The sequence below is a fragment of the Corvus moneduloides genome, chromosome 1, assembly GCF_009650955.1.
Source record: "Corvus moneduloides isolate bCorMon1 chromosome 1, bCorMon1.pri, whole genome shotgun sequence".
Taxonomy (NCBI): Eukaryota; Metazoa; Chordata; class Aves; order Passeriformes; family Corvidae; genus Corvus; species Corvus moneduloides.
Genome location: NC_045476.1, coordinates 160,838,232 through 160,859,266, shown reverse-complemented (window position 1 = coordinate 160,859,266; position 21,035 = coordinate 160,838,232). Strand labels below are relative to the sequence as shown.

The 21,035-nt window shown below is 39.5% G+C and overlaps 1 protein-coding gene across 8 annotated transcripts in view; it reads left to right on the top strand.

Annotated features, from left to right (window-relative positions):
- FAM135B (family with sequence similarity 135 member B) overlaps positions 1-21,035 on the top strand; it is a 271,218-nt gene that overhangs the window by 209,504 nt on the left and 40,679 nt on the right. For all 8 annotated transcript variants that reach the window (XM_032134040.1, XM_032134030.1, XM_032134049.1 and 5 more), the window contains one exon: positions 8,776-8,902. In XM_032134040.1, the coding sequence (XP_031989931.1) occupies positions 8,776-8,902 (127 nt within the window). The remainder of the gene's footprint in view (positions 1-8,775; positions 8,903-21,035) is intronic.

Below are 21,035 nucleotides of genomic sequence, written 5' to 3'. Positions count from 1 at the left end.
CCATGGAAAAGAAATACATATGGACTGATTCTTGATAGATGTTTCAGAGATGTTTATTTCTCCAGCTGCATGGCCAGAGGTCTGCCGAGGAACTGAGGCAATCACGGGACCTGAAGGTTCTTGCCTGCACAGGGGAACACAAAACAACCAATGGGGAATGAGGCTGACCAGGGGCTAGGGAAATCCCGTGCCTCCCCCCCAGGGCCCCTCTCCCAGGACCAGATGGCAGGGGGAGGGCCCCAACATGGGGATAGTTATATTATGATGGAAAAAATATCTATGCAGTGTTTCACTGTGGTTTCATTTGCTACCTTGAACTGTCCCATCATGATACATCGTGTGTGTATACATATTATTTCTACACATATCTATAGACGTGTAAAATTGCAACAGTTCTAGACCTACCCTGGAAATAATTATATAAAATTGCAATTCACTGCTGTATTGAAGTTTTCCTGGAAAACCACTTTGCCTGAAGCACATCTATCAGCTCATATATGCCCTGTGGACTCAGCTTTTCATGTTTTGTCAGCTCTGTTGACAAAGTAGATACTCTTGTTCAAATTCTTCCATATTGTCTATATTTAAAGAGGAAAGCCAGCAAGACCAAGTCAGGCCTTTCCCTTCAGGGTAATGCATACTCACAAATAGCTCCTGCTGGGGGAACCTTTGCAGGGTGCCTCCATTACCTCCTGCTTTTTTGACAAGTGAACATTTTGATATTGACGCTTGTCCTGGTTAAAAATTCTGATATAATAAATATTACATTAGGTTTGAGACTTTGAAGCCCTCACCTTTTACCAACCTGAGAATGAGTGAAATTCATATTTCTGGGATCCTTTGCAGGCTTCTGGATGGAAATTTTGTGATTCGTCCTTTCTAAAGAGTATAACCCTCAGCTTTGTGATAGGGTCCAAATTCATGGCAACTGCTAAAGGCTTTGTGGATTTATTGAGAAGGTGAGAGGCTGGGTAGGAAGGTGGTGAGGTAGATTTTGAATGAACTTATCTCCAGCTTTGTTATCACAGAATCATAGAATGGTTTGGGTTGGATACCTTAAAGATATTTTAATTCCAATCCCCTGCCATGGTCAGGGCCACCTTGCACTAGACCAGGTTGCTCAGATCTCCATTCAACCTGGCCTGAACACTTCCAGGGATGGGGCAGCCACAGCTTCTCTGGGCAACCTGTGCCAGGGCCTCATCACCCTCACAGTAAAAAAATTTCATCCTAATATCTGAAATAAATCTCTTTTTCAGTATAAAGCCATTTCCCCTTGTCCTATCACTACATCCCCTTGTCAAACATCTCTCTCCCTCTTTTTTATAAGCTGCCCTTAGATACTGAAAGGTGGTGCAATGTCACCCTGGAGCCTTTTCTTCTCAACGCTGAACAAACCCAGCTCTCTCAGCCTGTCCTCAGAGGAGAGATGCTCCGGCCCTCTGATCACCTTTGTAGCCTCCTCTGGACCTGCTCTTAGAGGTCCACAATATCCCACAGTTTCCTATGCTGGGAACTCCAGAGCTGGATGCAGCCCTGCAGGTGGGAGTCGCAGAAGGGCAGGGCAGAGGGTCAGAATCTCCTCCCTTGACCTGCTTCCCATGGTGCTTTGAATGCAGCCCAGAATGTGGTTTACTTTCTGAGCTGCAAGTGCACATTGTTGGCTCTTCTCCAGTTTTCCATCCACCAGAACCCTCAACTTCCTCTCCACAGGGCTCTGTTCAATGAGTCTCAGTCTGTATTCTTACCTGGGAATGCCCAAACTCAGGGGTGGCACTTGGATCTGTTGAACCTCGTGAGGGTTTTGTGGGCTGGAAGCTGCCCCATTTATCTCCAGAGCAGTCATATTTGCTGTTGATGTGGGATGTGGATGACCAGATGTTGTGTTGATGTTGATGTGGATGACCAGAAGCATGGTGTGATGCTTTGGTGCTTGGATCGCCGCCTCTCTTGGCTCCTTTGGCAGCTGCATCCCTCTGCAACAGGGTGGGGACTGCTTGGCTTTTACTTGTCCTTACAGAGCACTAAGCCAGATCTTGGTTAAAATCTCTTACTTTAACCCTTAGAGTTCTTTGACTTCTCTAAAAAGCATTCCAGAAGTGGCTCAGGAAGCTGGAGTGCCTGGGACCAAGTCCAAGACTTTGCTTTCCAGGCAGGAGTGCAATTACAGGGGAGAACTGGCATGTAGGCCTCAGTGGTTGTGACAGCTGTTGTCTTGACCTGAAACACTGCTTCCCTCACCTGTGTCTTGCCCTAAACCCAAACCCTTCAACCAGGCACAGCGGGACACTGTGACACCAGGGCTGGAGCTGTGCTGTGGAAGAGCAGTGACAGCTGCTGTGCTGGCTGTGGTGTCTGCACTGAGTGCTTTTGGTGCCTGCAGATCATGGAGTAGTATTTCAGGCTTTTGGGATGTGGGAGAAGCAGAGCAGAACCTACAGCAAGAATTGGATGCCACATCTCTTCTAATATGATACAAGAGACAGTTCTCTTTGGAAAGTTGAGGGCTTGCCTCTGGCAACCTCATTTTACCCAGGGTGGCAGGAGATGAGCACACTAAGCCTGTCAAAAGATAACCAGAAAAAGGGAACAGTGTTCAAGCTTGAGACTGCTCCCGTGCTGAGGCACTGGCCTCCATAAACAGCTTAAATACCTTCCATTCTCTTACCTAACATCCAGAGGCTAAATGTGAGCAGACACTTGTAAGAGGAAGGTGAGGAGGAGGAGCTGGGGATTTGGACTCGAGTTTTCTCATTTGTATGGATGAGTTTGGTTTCTGGCCCGAGGCATTGACTTCTCCCTTAGCTCTCTGTCACCGGCCTCACAACTGCTCCTGTAACTGCAACCCGTGCTTATTAGCTCAGCTTCAGCTGTTAGGAAAGGAACTTTGCTCCAGCATAGCTCAGACTTCAAGAAATATTTCTGGTTTTCCCAAAGGAAAATGTGCAGGTCGGTGGCGTAGAAGTCTACCTAGTCTCAGGCATGCTGCACAGTGCCTTACTTATGCTGGACTCACTTAGGAAGCAAACAAGAAACATGGTTCATTAATTCCATAAATCTCTTCACTGCTTCCCAAAAAAGTAAAAGCCCAAACCACAAAGGAAATTTTAAAAAGCCAGTCTTGAAATCACTGCAGATAAGCAGATCCACAGGCAGCTGGCAAACCTGTTTCCTCTTGCTTAGACAAGAAAGGGGTTTATTTTTCTCAGCTTTCTAGATTCTCCTCAACTTTCTATTCCTTTCCCCATTTTCACACATAAGTTTATGTGAAAAAACAAAGTAGTCTTTCAGGATTTTACTTATTAACATTGAATTCTTAATTGCCCACATCCAAGTCACTGGTTCAGAAATAAGAAATCTTGGTGGAATCTGAGATGGGGAAATAATATACTATAAATTTTGTTGATGGAGCAACCAAGACACAGACACTCAATTTTTATGTGCCTTTACCTTGTTCTTTCTGGAAGAGGAAACAGAATCAAAAGGACACAGAGTATTTAAAGATTGCTGATCTAGCCCTGATCTAGTTCTCTGCTTCACTGCACTGAGGAATTAGGCCAACCCTGGGCATTCTTGAGCAGTTTTATCTCACCTAAACTCATTTATAATACTTCCAGGCATCCTCCTGTTCCTCAAAAGCACAACTGATCCATCTATAAATGACACATACACTCCGCTGCCTTGTGCACCTTGAATCTGGGTGCAGATTACACAGGTCCATTTTCCTGCAGGTGGAAGTGTAGCTGACTCCTACTCATGGGCAGCTTCCATCTGAAACTGCACAAATGTAATACTGGGGACTAAACTTCTTCACTTATTTTCCCTCTCCACCCTGTTTGCAAATAAATTAATCTGCAGAAATAAAATGGAATATTTACGCAGTAAAGAGCTATTCCTTCCATAAAATATTTATTAGAAGAATACTGATTTATATTATTGTCCTTTTAGAACTCATCTATAACAACTGGATGATTTTTCCTTTGAATTTTCTTTTATTTGGTAGTTTGTTATGTATCTGCAAAGATAAACCTCCACTTTGACATGCCATTCTCCTGTGCTACCAGCTGAGAAGTCACATAAGAAAAACATGACAATATCTGTCAATTAAAAAAAAAAATTCCACTCAAAAGTAAATTAAATATCACCACATGGCTTTATCTGCTTTCAAATTTTATAGCAACTAAGGTTAAGTTCAGGACAAATGAGCCAGAATTTTCCAGCAGTCAAAATCACTAAAGATTTCAAACCAGATTCCCCCCCTGCCCCAACTCTGTTGGGGACCTAAGGAGAGATATCTATTTTCATTAAACTTTTATTATAATAAATCTTATCAGTTTTACACAAAATGCTCAGAACATTTTACAGTCACTGATTATAACCTTAGTGAAACTTCTTAGGTAAGAGAGAACCATGTCTAGAGGAGCAAAATCTGTAAACATGCACAGATTATTCTCAAAAATACATAACAGATCCCCCATGTGCCCTATGGCCTTGTGCCAGTAGTAATTTGCCAAAAGCTATATTAAAGTTTTGAGTTAAAACAATGAGGGAAAGGAGTGTTTTCATTACAATTTTCCTGATCTGTGGGAAAAGGAAGTTCCTGGTGAAATGCAAACAGATGGTAGTGGCAACTGTGAGGGTTTAATTCTGAGTATGCTATTTCTATGAGACTGACTTAAATTTTAAATTTTTAAAGCAGTAATATTTTATGTATAAGGGACTGAGAGAAAATAAGTGGTTTCTCCAAGGATCTGGCCTAAATGGGATACAAGTTAATTTCCTGAATTTCCACTCCTGATTTACTCACAAGATTATAATTTCTTGTCATTAGAAATGTGATGATTGTTAGTGGGGGGGCATTGTTTGGGGTTTTTTTTTACAGTTTGATCATTTCATCTAGAGCAAGAAAGGTTTTTTTTTTTCCAAACAAGAATCAGATCCCAATTTTTTTCCCCCATTCTCCTAAAAACTTCAATTCATTAAAAGATTGTTTTGCTTACCAAAAAAACCCCCAAATAACCAAACCCTCCCCTGTCCCTAAAATAAAAATTCTCAAAACCCCAAAACAAAATTAAAAATTAAAGAAAGTTATTTCTTTTTTGGCAGTTTAATCTCAAAGAGACCATGGCTTTCTATTAAACTGCCCTAAAGTATTTTTTCTGATTTGCTTCAATAACACATCTGAATTCACATTTATTAAGGCCATTCCATCTCTTATGCTAGGAAACTGTCATTTCATTTATATGTAAGAGAATTGTCCACAGAAGATAAAAATCCAGGGAATGATTATTTAATATTTTGTGCTATACGAGAACCTGGTGGTGCCACGTTCAATTCTGCAACATCAAGTTTAAAAGAACCAGAAACTTCAGCACTTATTACAACATGCAATTCATTCCAAAAGATGTTACAGAGGCCAAAAGTATAAATCACAAAGTCATGGAGACCGATTCATAGAAGGTAACCATGACTGCTGGGAATAATTGCTTGAGTATAACCTCTGAGTCAGAAAGGTCTTAAATTTAAATTGCTAGAATCTTGCAGGCTGTAACAAAGGAAAAAAAGGACTTTTCAAGGCAGTTTAGTGTACTGTGTAATAATTTAGACTGCTTTGAAGGAAAATGGCATAAAATCATAGAATATAGAATGGTTTGGGTTGGAAGGGACCTTAAAGATCATCTCGTTCCACACCCCTGCCATGGGCAGGGACACCTCCCATTATCCCAGCTTGCTCCAAGCCCCATCCAACCTGGCCTTAAAAACTTCCAGGGATGGGGCATCCACAAATTCTCTGGGCAACCTGTGCCGTGGCCTCATTACTCCTGGTCTCATGGATAAGATCATCAAAAGGCCAGCTCAAAAATATCCCATAAAACATTTCACTGAAAATATTAGTAGTTCTGCACCCATGGTAATCCTCCTGGACACACATGTTACCTCTTTTAACCTTTTTTATCCTGATTCCAATTAAAAGCTAAGGTTATCATACTGGATAAGGATCTAAATGTTGATATTAAATCAGTGCTATTAAATAGATAGTCCAAATGGACACAAAGATAACTAGGGTTTGTGATTCATACAAATGAGCATGTTTACATAAATATTTAGAAGAAATAAATACAGAAAAAAAGAAAAAAAAAGAGGTTGCAAATTAACCTGTTATTGCTAATAAAAATTTTCTTCAAGCAATATGTACTTCAGAAAACATTGGGGGACTCAGCAGTTTGTAAGCCTTCCACTTAAACTTTCCCTCAGCAGACTGATGATGTTTTGGCATGTTTCCCAAAAAAAGGTTTTTGTTATACAGTGCTATGTGAAATCACTTTCCATAAAACCAACAGATTAAAAACCCTTCTCTGTTGTAAAAGCAACAGATAAATAAACAAAAAAAGGAATTAAGAAGTGCTCTCCTTTCCCTTTAAACCTTTGAAAGCTTTGCTCATATTCAAATGAGGAGCTTTTCATGTGCACACAATATTTATTTAAGCTTCTCTCTCTGATACCACAGCAATCATTTTTTATTTCTGTTTCTTGAACCTTTCCAGCAGACCACAGCAGACAACATCATTCAGTAACAGCTGAAATTACTCACAGCAGTGTATAGCTCTTGTCTGTTGGAAATAACTTTATTTATTTATTTATTTATTTATTACTTTTATCTTAAATGGTGCATGTAGGAAATACATGGAAAGGCTTCATGCTGCTTAGCAGCAACCAGCTGGAAATTGCTTTGATCACATAAATTAAAGTATACATAAGCAAGAACAGATATTTGCTAGTTTCTTTTCCTCCATCCTCCCTCTTATGGAATGGCCTTTTTGCAAGTATTTATAAATAATAAGCAGCAGGTTTTTTCTACAGACAAGACATGGATTTGCATTAAACCTTCTGAAACTGGTCCAATTTGTAATTTTGCTTGAGATTCTCTTTCTGATCTTGCAGAAACTCTATTTCACACCAGAACCTCACCTTTTGTATGGATATTATTGAATGTTTCTTTCATCTTGTACCTTTAATATAAGGATCTTTCCATAGCTCAAGAAGCACCTGGACAATGCTCTCGGGCACATGGTGTGATTCTTAGGGCTGCCCCGTGCAGGGTCAAGAGTTGGATTTCGGTGATCCTTGTGAATCCTTTCTGTCGTGGGATGTTCTGTGATTCTATGATTCTCTGTTTTCTGTGTGTTTCTGTACAGCACTCGGCACTTTAATCTGTCCTTAAAAACTGAACCAGGTGTGGATATCAATGATTTAGTTTGATCTGAGCTGATGCGGCCATGTGATACACATCTACATAGAGGAATAACCTTGGACTGGAAAGTCATTGCAGCAGGAATGGCACTTTCCTGTGGCTTTTCTGGCACATTATGGTTTTAAGATTTTTTTTGTGCTCTCCATCCTGGAAGTTTTTTATTCTTTCAAGGAGACCAGGTCTCCTGGGTATGATGTGATTTGGGATGCCTGGGTGGGCATCAGATGCCTGTGGGTGCTGATCCCAGTCTGGAAGCTGTAGAACAAAACCAGTGGCATTACCTCTGCAGTTTGTTTGCCTTTTTCTCTGCAGATCATTATTTCAGTTCCACCTTTGCCTGCCTGTTTTTTAAGAACCCTTCTTGTTGCTTGCATCGCAATTTAGCAATCACGGTTGGTGATTTGACTCATTGCATTCCCCACAAGTAGCCTGATTTCCTTCTTGAAATCTTGATGTAGTTTGTGTACAGCACTTTTTATCAGAGGAACTAACAGTGGGGTTATCTCATCTACCTCCGGTTGTTGATGAAGCAGTCATCCAGCCTCGCTTTACAGTCCACAATTAAGAATTAAATACTTGGAGGGTAAAATTCCTCTGATCTGTTTGATATCACTGCTTCAGCAAGAGATGACTCATATGCTGGGAATGCCAATTCCTCTCCAATGAATATAAAGGCAGCCCACATCATTAACTGGGGTGTAACTACTGCTCAGTTTAATCCAAAGTATGACCCCTGGCTGCACGTCAGTACTCTGGTGGGCTTGATGCTGAGTAAACTCTAGACAGGATATTCCACCCTTAATGGGTTCTTGGTCTTCAGTAGGAAATGTACATATATAGCCAGAAGGAAGCACTGACCACAGGAGTCAGCACTGAGAATGAAGCAACTTACATTCTGTCATTTTTTTGAGGAAGAATTTGGATAACAGTGAAATCATGTTGCACCCGGAAAAAATAAATGTAGTTTTTTGGCTGAAGTCTTATCCTTTTGGTGCTGAAAGCTAATGCTGTGGGAGAGTGAGAAATGGGAACCAAACTTCCAATCTATAATAATAAGTTTAGGATAAGCTAAAAAAGATACTGGTAGTTAGGAGAGATCATGCACAACTCAGAGAGGAAGGGTGATGTGGTTAAAGCCAGAGAGAAAGATGTTGCATCCATCAAGGTGCAAGCTGATGAGAATGTGATCCCTGTGGATAGATGGAAAGGTTGTGTTGGTGAGATGTTTTGCTGGAAAAAGATCTGTAAGACAGCAGAGAAAGGAGTGAGTGAAAGATAACACTCAAACCACTGGACTGAATGCCTAGAAAACAAACTTCATCCACATTGCTTGAGCTACTGCACACAGGATAATGATCATTTTCAAGGAAAATATTAATTTACAGTGCAACTTGAAAGAAACAAAAGCAAAACCCGCCAAAATTGTAAATCTTTTCTAAGCAAGGAAATTATACTGGGACAACAATGATTCTTCCCTAACAATGCTGCTCTGATTACTTTTTTCTTAATTTTTCTCCTTATAGTTTCGCTCGTCCAGGGAAAGGTTCATGGCTTGGTAAAGGCAACCTGGAGGCGGGACCAGACCAGTCCAGTATGTCATTAGAAAATCTAGTGTTTGGAGCTGGCTACTGCAAACCCACTTCTTCAGAGGTAAGGAGGATGAGAAATGATGTCTTCAATTCGATCACACAAAGTGTCCACATTATCTGTGGAGAACATGTCATGGTTTTATATTTCCTGTAGAGGGATTTTGTTGGAAGAAAAACCCTTCAAACATTTCTGCATGAACCACCCGACACTTGGGCACACAATTCCTGGGTGTTCAGCCCCCACCTGCATGGACCATTTCACGGTTCAAGATGTATGGATATATCCCCCCACTGACAGTGACACTTTTAAGAAGGGATTCACCTGAGTAGGTGTCTTCTGTAAGGTGAAGTTAATTATTCAGGAAAAGGTCCTGGCTTTCGGGTCTGATGTATGACAGTCAGAGGACATGAGTCATTATTAAGGATGTTGTGAAAGAAGGTTTTGTGTCCAGAGTATTGTGCATGTAGGTGGAAGGGTGTTACAACGCCTTACTCATGGCAGGTCCCACAGTTAGTGTGTGCCGTTGATCTTGCTGCTTACCGCAGGTAAAAAGGAGAGCTCTTGGTGCAATTTTTGGTAGAAAGTTGTTTGTTTCAAAAATAATGATTAAATGGTTTTTTGTGGTTTGTTCTTTTTTAAAATTACTTTTTAATTTCTTTAAGTGCTAGATTTGGAATGTTTGGGGTTTTTTTTCTTTTTCGTCAAAAATGTTTCCTCAGATCTAGAAACTCACCCCGGAATATTGCAACCATTAACCTGTTAAGAAACTGTGATTCAAGGCTTCTGATTAACATGCTGCCCTCAGCTTCCCTCAACATTTCCTGTCAAAGCTTTTCTGTATAAACATTAAAAATATGCAAGCCTAGAGCTCCTGGTGCAGAGGAACTACCAGGGAATTAACGAGGGCTGAGAGAAAGTTTGGCCTGAGGCTGCTATCCAGTGTATGCTTTTGGTAAACAAACTGACCTCAACCTCTGCCTCTCTGGTAGACAGTCACATCATAGACATTTAAATAGCTGTTTGTATTTTAGACTAATCTCTGTACATCTCTGTACAGCACATGATAGAGGCTTCTTTGAAGAGTGGTGCCTATTTTCATTATCCTCTGGACAAGTCTCTGTTGTAAGAAGAGAGATGGAAAGGCAAGCTCTCCACTCCCATTTTTGCTTTTAGTCTCCATGGAAAAATCTTAGTCTGTTGTAATTAGAAAAAACCTTGTTTCCTTCCCATATTTTTCCCTTAGATGGAAACCCTTTCTTCTACCTATCTCTGTAATTTTTTTTTTTTTTTTTAAATTTTAATGATGGTATAATTTTGATGAGTTTACCTTGACTGGAAGCCAGGTGCTCACCAAGCCATTCTATCATTCCCCTCCTCAACAGGACAAGGTGCGATAGAGAAAAATTGTGGGTAAAGATAGAGTAAGTTTAATGTGCAGAAGCAAAGAAAAACAAATGATTTATTCTCTCGTTCCCATCAGCAGGTGATGTCCAGTCACTTCCTGGGAAGTGGGGCTTTGGTATGTATAGTGGTTTCTCTGGAAGACAAAAGTTGTAATAGTGAATTCTCCCTCTTCTCCTCCTTTTTCTTAGCTTTTATTGCTCAGCAGATATCCTATGGTATGGAATATCCCTTTGGTCAGTTTGGTTCAGCTGGCCTGGTTGTGACCCCTGCCAGGATCTTGCCCCACCCTACTAATGGGGGAATATTGGAGAGACAGCACTGGTACTGTGCCAGCTCTGCTCAACAGGAGCCAAAACACTGAGGTGTCACCAACACCTTTGTAGCCACCAACACCAAGCACAGAACTGTGAGGGCAGCCATGGGGAAAGTTAACTCCATCCCAGTCAGAACCAATACAATTATTATTATTATCCAAGCAGGTGACTTATGAAATACCAAAAAAACCTGCTCTACCAAGAACTGGCTTTAGCACACTGCTGCCCTGCAGTCATCAGAATGCCACACACCAAACCATCATAAATATAATGCTGCACAGTCCACATGGCCAGATGTGCATTCGTTCAGCTTCAGAAACCTCCATAAGTCATGACATCTGTTCTTGAGCTGAGTGTTTTAATTTAATAGACTCTGATGGTGTTTTTGCTATGCATGCTGTATGATAATGAGAAAAGGCTATTTCTCTTGCCTTAACATAAAAAAATAAAAATTCAGAGCTAGAAAATAAACAGTTGTGGGTGTAGACCTAACTCCAAGCAAAGGCCATGTGACTGACTGCTGGTTTATATGGGAGTTTATATCAAACCATAAAGGATTGAAGGAAGAGGAGTAGTATTAGTTCTTACTGTGCTGCAGTACTTGGCACTGAGTCAAGTTTTTCCCTTTAAAACTTGTAGATACTATTCCAGGTTGTTCGAATGTGTTTGTTAAACTTCCATTGGTTTGGAGAATTTTGCATCATTGCCAGTGGGCGTGAGAATGGATCCTACCCTTTTCAATAAATAAAAAAAAAAAAACCCAGAACCTGCAGACCTCTCTGATTACATATATTTATTTTTGTTTGGACCTTGCCTACTGCATGTCTGAATTAGTAACTGTTGAGTACCAGAACTCAAAATATACCACACATATTTCTGTTTGTAAACTGTTCTGATTTGATGAAACTGGCTAAAGCTAGGGTGGAACATTAATAGATCTGGTCTTCCAAGGCTGACAAAGCTTCACTGGGAGGCCGGACATGGGAAAATCAATTTTATAGGGACATTGGTTAGTTCCTTTTTATGTCATAAACTGCCATGAAACACTTAGTGTTGGTCTATCCTGTTTTTAATTTTGTTTAGTTCTGTTTTCATCTGCTTCTACATTTCATGTGCATTTCTGTGTTTTCCTTGATCTAAGAAGTCTCCAGGCTTAGCTCTTAAAATGCACCTCCTGGGCAAGTGCCTTCTGTTTAGTATCTTTTCTAGGGAACCAAATTTGATTATTCAGTTTACTGTAAGACTGCAAACAGTCAAGACTTTTCTTGTTTTAGCTTTAGCTATTGTGAGTAAACCAAAAAGAACTTTTTTTTTCCCCTGACAGCTGCAGATAGATTATTTTTCCAGAATACTTCCCAAACTATTACAAATGAGCAGAAGTTTGTAAAGGGTAGGAACTCTAAATGATTCCTATTGCATCCTTTTCCTCAGGTCTAGGCATAAAACCCAAGGAAAGTACTAGTTTGTGGTGTCTGAAGCACTTAATAACTCCACAATTTATTCAGTTTTATAGGTTTGGTATAAATCCTACAAAGTCAAGAAGCATATTGTCTCACAAAAGTAAATTTTGTCCTCACTAGTGTCATCATATGCAACAGATGGATTAGTGGCACGGTGTTTTGGGTTTATGTGCCAAGGTTTTTGGTACCAGAGGGGGATGGAACCAGGGGAGGCTTCTGTGAGAGGAAGGAAGAACCTTCCCCTATACAGACAGGGAAAATTCCAGCTGGCTCCAAGGTGGACCCACTGCTGGCCAAAGCTGAGCCCATCAGCGATGATTGTAGAACTTTTGTGATATTTAAAAAAAATAAAAACAACTGTCCAGCAGCTGTGAGTGAGAAAATGGGAAACAAACAACTATTCAGGCACCAAAGTCAGTGAAACAGGAAGAAAAGAGGTGCTCCAGGTGCCAGAGCAGATTTCCCTTCAGCCTGTGATAAAGACCCTGGTGACAAAGCCCTGGAGAGCCACATGCCAGAGCAGGTGGCTGTGCCTGGGAGGAAATGGCTTTAGATTTGTTCTTATATCTCATTCTACTCTATTTAATTGGTAATAAATTATACTAATTTCCCCGAGTAGAATCTGTTTTGTCCATGACAGTTGGTAAGTGATCTCCCTGTCCTTGCCTTGTCTCTTGAGCTTCTTGTTGTATTTTTCTGTGTTATTGAAGAAGGGGAGTGGCTTGGTGGGCACCTGATGGCCAACAAAGGTCAGTCCTTTTCTGAACCGTACATGGTTCAGAAAAGATTTGAACACAGTAGAGTAGTGGCTGGATTTACAGTAGTCTTAAACCCCAAGAAAAGCCAGAATTGTGCTGAAATATGATGATAAAACTACCAAGTTACGTTTTCCAGACATCTCTTGAATACAAAGTAGAAGACTCCTACCTTGATATATCATATATAGATAATGCTTCCCATTTCCCCTCTTTTTTCCTGATAGAACTTGGATGCATCAGAGAGTTAATGCTCTTTTTAGGCCCAGAAGTTGACTGTGGAAGTGCTCATCTAGTTTATGTCACTGGTTTGCTTTTTCCTTACTGAAAAACAATTGACTGCCTTAATTTCTAAAGATAGTCTGCATCAATCAGCTCTTCTTTCCACTTCCTGACCTAATCTTCTGTGTTTGGGTTGCTGAGGTGCCAGTGCTTAATGACACATCCTGAAGGCTTCTCGTTCTGCACTTCTGACTTCTCACTGTGGAGACTAATTAAATGCCAGCAGCTTTGGATTGTACATGTGCATTTTCCCTAAATCTCCCCAAGTGGCTTCTGGACATCACTGACACTTTCCTCATCTCCTGGCTTAGCAGAGTAGTTATAATAATTAATCCTATTTAAACCTTGTTTGTTTGGGGTTTTTTAAAGTTTTCCTGTCTCTTCCCATTCCTCTACCTAGCAAACAGAGATCTTCCCTTTCTTCTTTCCTCCTTCTTCCCTCTCTAATATTTTCTCTCTATCTATACTGCACTTTTCCTTTCAAGCACAATTAAGACAACAAAGATATTTATTATTGAAAGAAGATATTTTTTGTGTAAAAATAAAATATAAATATGAAGGAACAAAAGGCCAGATAAATATGAAGGAACAAAATTTTGTGGTCAACAAACTAGAAGAGAATAATCTACAGAATAATAAAATCTACTAAATAATAAGAAGTGCTAGGACTTCCTCAAGTTCTCTTTAGCCCATAACCTATAGGGAATATATATCACAGTAGATGTGTTCAAAATAGGATCATATCTACTGCAGTCTTGGGAGATCCCAGTGGGATGAAACAGCCTCATGAGCTGTGTGTGACTGGTTTCCCTTCAGGGACCCTGAATTCCCCTTTGTGTCTGCTAAATTGCTTTTCTATGTGAAGAAGTTCAAGGGTTTGTTTGGGATGTACAAGGCCTGTATCTCAACTCCACACTGACTCTTTCAGGTGATCTCAACTGCCCTAAGAGCTGGATACTGGAAAGCTTCAGCAGCTTTATTTATATAAAATAAAATAAAATAAAATAAAATAAAATAAAATAAAATAAAATAAAATATTCCTTGCAAATCTGAAAATTGAATGGTCACTTACACTTCAGGATTTCTGTGCCTTATCCAGTAGCATAAACCTCCTCTGTATCCACTGTTGTCAGGCTGGCTTAATGTCTTTGTAATATTGTGCATCACATGCCTGCTGTGTTATAATCAAGTTGAATCAATGACATACTGAGGATTATTAATAAACTGTACTCACAGTAATCTTATTTTCATTTGGCTAGCAGTTGCACTACAGATAAATTGACTTCTAAGTAATCAGATTGATTAATCATATGATTTCTCATTAATAAGGCACTGGTGTTTGATGAGAAGTGTTCTTCTTTTATCTAGCATTGATGTAGCAATCTCAAAAGACATGAGGTTTATGCCTGGCATAACACAAGAACCAGGAGTGTCATTCAAATAAAATTTTGTTGATGCTAAGAGTTCTTTTCCACAGACAGTTTGCTAATATTTTCATCTTTTCAGCAACATATGCAAAAGCCAGGCTGTTCTAGCCTAGCACCCAAACATTATTCAAACCCACATTTTTATGTCTCATAGCAGTCATCTGTGGTTTAGTCTTCTTTTCTTCTCTATAGTTATGGTTCTTTGGCCAAATAGTAACCTTTTCAGCTCTTGAAGTAGGAAGACCCTGGATCATCTCAGTTCATTGGAGCATGGGGCTAATAACCCCAAGGTTGTGGGTTTGATCCCTGTACAGGCCACTCACTTAAAAGTTCAACTTGATGATCCTTGTGGGTCCCTTCCATCTCAGAATATCCTTTGATTCTGTGGTGACTGTGCATCAGAGAAGAGCCCACGTAGGCTCCATTGTGGGAATTGTAATGTGTAATATGATTCTGTGGTTCTAAGACAGGTGATACATATTATTTATGTTTTTTAAACCAATTTTTTAAAAATCCCAGTATTTAAATAGCTTTTACTTATAATTGTTCAATGTAGCTAATCCAGACTGCAGAAGTGTCGTTTACATCAGAATTTCATCTGGAATTGTTAATTTTACATGGAAATGCCTTTAGTTTTCATCTCGGACTTCTCTGCTCCGGTGTGAGTGTGTAATGGCAAAGACTTCTTCTGTGTGTAAGCATGTGTTGTAATGGGTGGTTTTAAAAGATTCCTTGGGTGTCTTGCTGGTGCAAATGATGATTAGCCGTGATTGGGACTCCAGCAGATGTCCAACACATAATTATTCTGAAATAGGAAGAGAGCTGATATACTGCTCTTTATAAGGTACAGTGACAAGTATCTTTAATCAGTATGTTCAGGGCACCATTTGTTATAATTACTGATGAAGTCTTTAATCTTTGGTTGCCTGAAGATAAATGGCTGATCTCTAGAAAGAACAAAATGATTTCCTAGCTGTAGCAGAAAACATGTAACTAATACTGTGACAGTAACTGGTTTCCTTAATCACTGGAATATTTCTTTTCTGTGGTTCTAGCTTTTTGATGCGACATATGCAGAGTATAGCAAAGCAATGATCTGAATTTTTATAGAGTTCAAAGCTGAGATTAATTTGGGTTTAGGCCCTGAAATATGGTGGTGAAAAAGCCTTGCAATGTTTTTGCTATGGATCTTCAATGCAAATGTTATGAAAATAACTGGAGATTCTTGTGAGACTCCAGACAGGAGGGTGATGGAGACTTGTTCTGGAGAAAATCCTTGGGAATTGCTCATATTGGACTGATAATTTATTCCTTTTGTTAAGCAATAGAATTTGAATAGGAAGTTACTCTTGTCATACATTTTTTTTTGCTGTCTTTCTGCATTGTTTATGTATTGGAAAGAATCAGATTGCTGCATTCTTTTTCCTAATCTCTCCTAGACTTATATAACTGAAAGGATTTTTATTATGGCTAATTTAGAGAGTTGTGAGTAGTGTGGTAAAAGGCAGACTAAGCATGGAGGATTTATTTCTCTTTCACAACTACTATTACACTTATATACTGAAGAATTTATTTGGCTTCCCTCACCGTAATTTCTCACTTTGTCTGAATCCATTTATGTGGTTTGTACAGTCATTCACTTGGCTGACATTCTTTCAATTCAAGGTTTTCCTTTCTGGAGATTTCAGCATTGATTTTTCAATAATTTTAGAGGAAGGGGCTTGGATGATACCTTTTTCTTTTTTTCTCTGTTCCCTGTAGTTAAGTGCAGGAGCAGCAGGAACAGACTTTTTACTCCTCACTTCAGGAATTGGACTTGGCTGCTCTTTACCTTTTGAAAGAGCACTTTATGATTCGCTTTTTCTTTCTTAGTTTTTTTTCCACTGATACTTTGCTTAAAAACCATGTTCATATCCCTTAGGAACACTAATCGCTAGCTCCTAAGGAACAATAATTCCCACTGACTGATGATGAGAGTTCCTGAAGGGAGACCAAATCAACTCTCACAGCTTCTGAGCTGACGGCCTTTCCAGCACGAGTGGAGATGCCAACAACAGCAGAGTTGAGATCCATCATCTGAAAGCCAACCCTTTGCTACTGGCAAGTGTCCCAGACAGCAGCTCAGAGACTGGGGAATGAGAAAAAAAGATTCCCTCTTTTTCCAACTACTTTGTTTCCACTTGTTTTGTGGAAACAAATCTCCAAGTGACAGAAAAAGCCTACACGTCTGTTCACAGCTATCCTGTCAGTCGTAATGACCCAAGAAACAGCTTCACAGCTGATAAGAATTATAAGTCTTGGTGCAGTGCTAGGGAGGAACACTTAGAAGTGCAGCCCCAGCAATATCAGTTTGTGCAAAACCAACTGACCCCACTCAAATGGTCTCGTATTCTCTCCAAGGATCAGACAAGATTCAGCAGTCTGACAATCAGAAAAGAGTGGACTAAGAGAAAGAGATGGGCCAGTGTGTTATAATTTGCAAAAGCATTGCCAGACAGAGGTCAATAGCATTAGACAAAAGTTTTGCCAACAAAGCACTTTTTTGTAGCTTTATGGCAAAATGAGAATAATTTTAGAAGCTCTTCAGGACAAGAATAACTTCTTCTGAAGATGACATGACTTAATCACATATCCAGAATCTATATTCAAGTGTTGTGATGAGTGCCAGAAAAAAAAGATATTTGGATCAAAATTGGATAATGCTTCAAGGAAGCTCTTTGCATAACCAGGAAAAGTGTGTGAATATTCATGCAGTTACACATATGTGCAATTACACATACTTGGGTGAGAATATAGATCTAAGGACTGATTTAGGGTAAGCCAGACACAGTCAGAGGCAAATGAGCTTACACTACTTCTTTGACTGGCATAAACCTTGAGAAATCAAGCTTCTAGTCAGCCTAGTTTTACAATAGTATTTTACTCTACTGTTCCCAGCTTCACACTATGGTATTCAAATAGGGTCTGATGTATTGTTAATATCTGTGCACTCAGTCACTGCATGATCCCAGGTTAGCTGGGTGTGTCATGAAATGTGAAGGAGCTGCAGTATTGTTGGTCTTTTGCGTCTGGTTGCTAGCAAATCAGATAAGGCCAAGTCAGATAAGCCTCTTCCCATCACTTTTCTTCTTTATCTTCTTCAGAGACTCATAGAATGGTTTGGATTGGAAGAACCTTTAAACATCTAGTCCAAACCCCTTGCAATGAGCAGGGACACCATCAACAACATCAGGTTACTCAGAGCCCTGTCAAACCTGGCCTTGAGTGTTTCCAGGAATGGTTCATTTACCAGGTCTCAGGGCAATCTGGCCCAGCATCTCAGCACCCTCATCACAAAAAATGTCACCCTTATATCTAGTCTGAATCTACCCTCTTTTAGTTTTAAATCGTTACCTCTTGTCCTATCTCAACAGGCCCTGCTGAAAAGTCTGTCCCCATATTTCTTTTCTTATAAGTTGTCCTTAACTATTGAAAGGCTGCTATAAAGTCTCCCAAAATATTCCCAAACTCTTTCCAAGGGCTGGATAAAACCATAAAGTTTGTTGAAGGCACCATATATCTACTCTTTGATGACCCAAGGCAAAATTGCCATCTCACAGGTTTTCGTTAGGCCTAGATGCAATCTGCAATGTCTCTGCTGGAATTAGGTCTTCCTGGCATTGGCAGACAGAGTTGGCTGATGAGAAGCAGGGGTGAAAGGCTGAACAGGACAGCGGGGCACCCCCAAGGCAATGTTAAATAATGTTCATGTAGGCGGTAAAGCTCTGGATCTGCTCTAGATACTGTGTTTCTTTTGTAAACAAATACAGTTCAACTCTCCAGAGCTGTCAATCAGTCTCTTTCTCTGCTACTGAACTCATTAGAAGTATTTTATTTAAAACCATAAAATTATGGCCTGCAGAATAAATGGTAAGCTACCCAGAGCTCATGAAATTTTATTGTCTTTGAGTGTAAATTACTTGAGGGCTGGTATATGTGCTATGCATAATACAGGAGGTATCTATGGGGCTGTGAAAATGAACCTGTGAAGATGTAATAGTTATGCAAATTTATACAGTTCCAGCTATTCAGAAGTTCCCTATTTTGTTGCACTAAATTATAACATATCAATGTAATTGCTTAAAGTAACATACCCAGGAAATATTCTTATTAGCCATTATTTCAGTCTCAGTGTTAGAACAGAAACTGTGGATTTCTGCAGTGATAAAAAGGACTGTATATTATTTTATCATTGGGTTTTCCATTTGATGTATGTTTGCATGCATGTGAAAGACCTATAAATGATTCATTGCCTGAGAGTGTCATAAGTGAAGACTTCAGGAATGTGGCATAATCACAGGATTAGACATTGAGCTGTTTCCTGGCAGCAAAAGACATAGAAACCACATCCCCCACATCAAACAAACCAATCCAGCATTACAGCACCTGGGCCAAAGAGGAGCAATTTTTGTGCAGACCAATTTTTTGCAAGAAGGAAGGTACCTTTAAGCCCAGCTGTAAATTATTTTTCTGGGAGTGATTCTGGGGTTGAAATAAAATAATACTGATTAAAAACAGGTTTTGAAACATTTCTAAAAGAAAAATCTAATGGATCTCATTGGGTCACTTCAATTACCTGAGTGGTGGGACTCTCTGAGCCGCAGAATTATCTTCAGCAAAATAAGTAGGGAAGTAATGGAAATTGATTTGACTTGGTTTTACAACAGACCTTGGAATATATTATTGAGACAGATTTTCTGTTGATTATTTTTCACAAAACAATAATGGACAAAATTCAGGTAACCTGAAAAATAGCACATTTGGACCCAATAAAAGGATTCGTTTTCTCCCCATTTCTGTAGACCACGAGAGAGCTGGGATAACACGTTGCTGGAAGGCGCTTCTGTGAACTTTGTAGGATTTGACACAATCGTGCAAAATGACAGCACTGACAATTCCTGCAGTCCTTGTTCTGAAAGGATGGGAACTGTGAGGGCTGTGATATAAACCAATATTTGGGTAATTTGAAGAAGACTTTGCTTGAAGGCATTCAGTTTCTGAAGCTGTCAGGGCTGAGGCTTTTATTTTGCTCTCTTTGTTTACCTGTCTCCTCCATGAGTATCAAATACTTGACTGTGATTGCCTGCAAAACACAAGACTTGTTGGATTTCTCCTCTGATCTGGTTTGACAAAGACTATACAAGTCAAAATCTTTTACTCACGTCTCTGGGGAAAAATGAGAAGTCAATCACGAACCAAGTAGAAAGTCTGGGATATACAGGAGCATTTACAAATAATAATAAAAAATAACAGTCCTGTCAATAGGGACATGATTTCTTTTCACTTGCATATGAATCATAGGAACCTACTTGGTAACACTTGTGGCTGTGTAACAGACTGAAGGAAACAATAAAATCAGAACTCTGCCTTGGTAACGAAATGTCAAACTGCTTAAAAAATGAGCTCATAAAGGTTAAAGTAATTTGTCACTGTCAAAAGACAGTTAAATATTTCCTCTTTAGCCATTGTTTGACATTGTTGCTAATGTTTAAATTTGCCAAGATGAGGAAAAGATCAGAAATAGTGTTGAGATTGTTTTATATTTTATCTCCATTTTTTTTGTGAAGACAAAGGTAATTAATCAACATGCAGCAACTTCTCTGATTATAGACATTTCAACAGTGAATTCTGGGCAAAGCTCTCAATAAATTGATTTCAGTGGGCATGGTTGGCACCGTTATCTCTTCCCTCCTGTGAGATGCTCTGTGATCAAGAATCAAAATAATCCACTAGGAACATATTTTTAGATCTTACCTATAATTTCAGAAGTCAAGCCAGGGATAGCAAAATGACAAGATTCAGTGATCTTGGCCACCTGCTGTAGTAGCCTGGAAAGCAAACAGTGCAATTCATAAACATCCTGCTAATAGGCAGGAGTATCAAAAATCCCAAGGAGCTCATGTCTATACCCTTGTTATTAAAATAATTCACAGTTCTTGGTTTCTTGATGGCACCATGCCATGCTGCAAGACAATAGATGTATGTTCCCCACAAATAATACCAGTGAGTGTTGATAAAAGCAAAGGCTCAGCCTGTCAGATTGATGTGGAATGTAGTCAAATAGACTTTTTTTAATGTACATGGCCTCTTTGAATTTTAGGTTTTCCCAGAAAAGGAAACATATCCTATTTTTTTATTGTATTTCTATGATGCGTGAATAGTGGTCCCCAGATTTTGCTTGTGGCAGCATCTAACTCGTAAAGGTCTTTTCTACAAAATGTGAACAGAAAATGAGGAATTCGACCTCATTTAAGTGAGACTTACTTTTTATCATCTCTTTAGTATCCCTTCTGCACTTTTCTTGCATCTGGTTCTTTTTTTATTCCTTTCTTTGGACAGGAGGATCTCTGTCTTTGCCTTTGATTCTTTCTTTCTGCACAAATGGTGCTTCAGTGTTTGAAGTAAACAATTCTTCCTCCATACATGGACATATTTGTAGCTGAGAAAATTTTATCTTAAATTTTATTTTAAGAGAGTAGCAGGATGTCAAGTGGTTTGATTTTTGGCTTAAA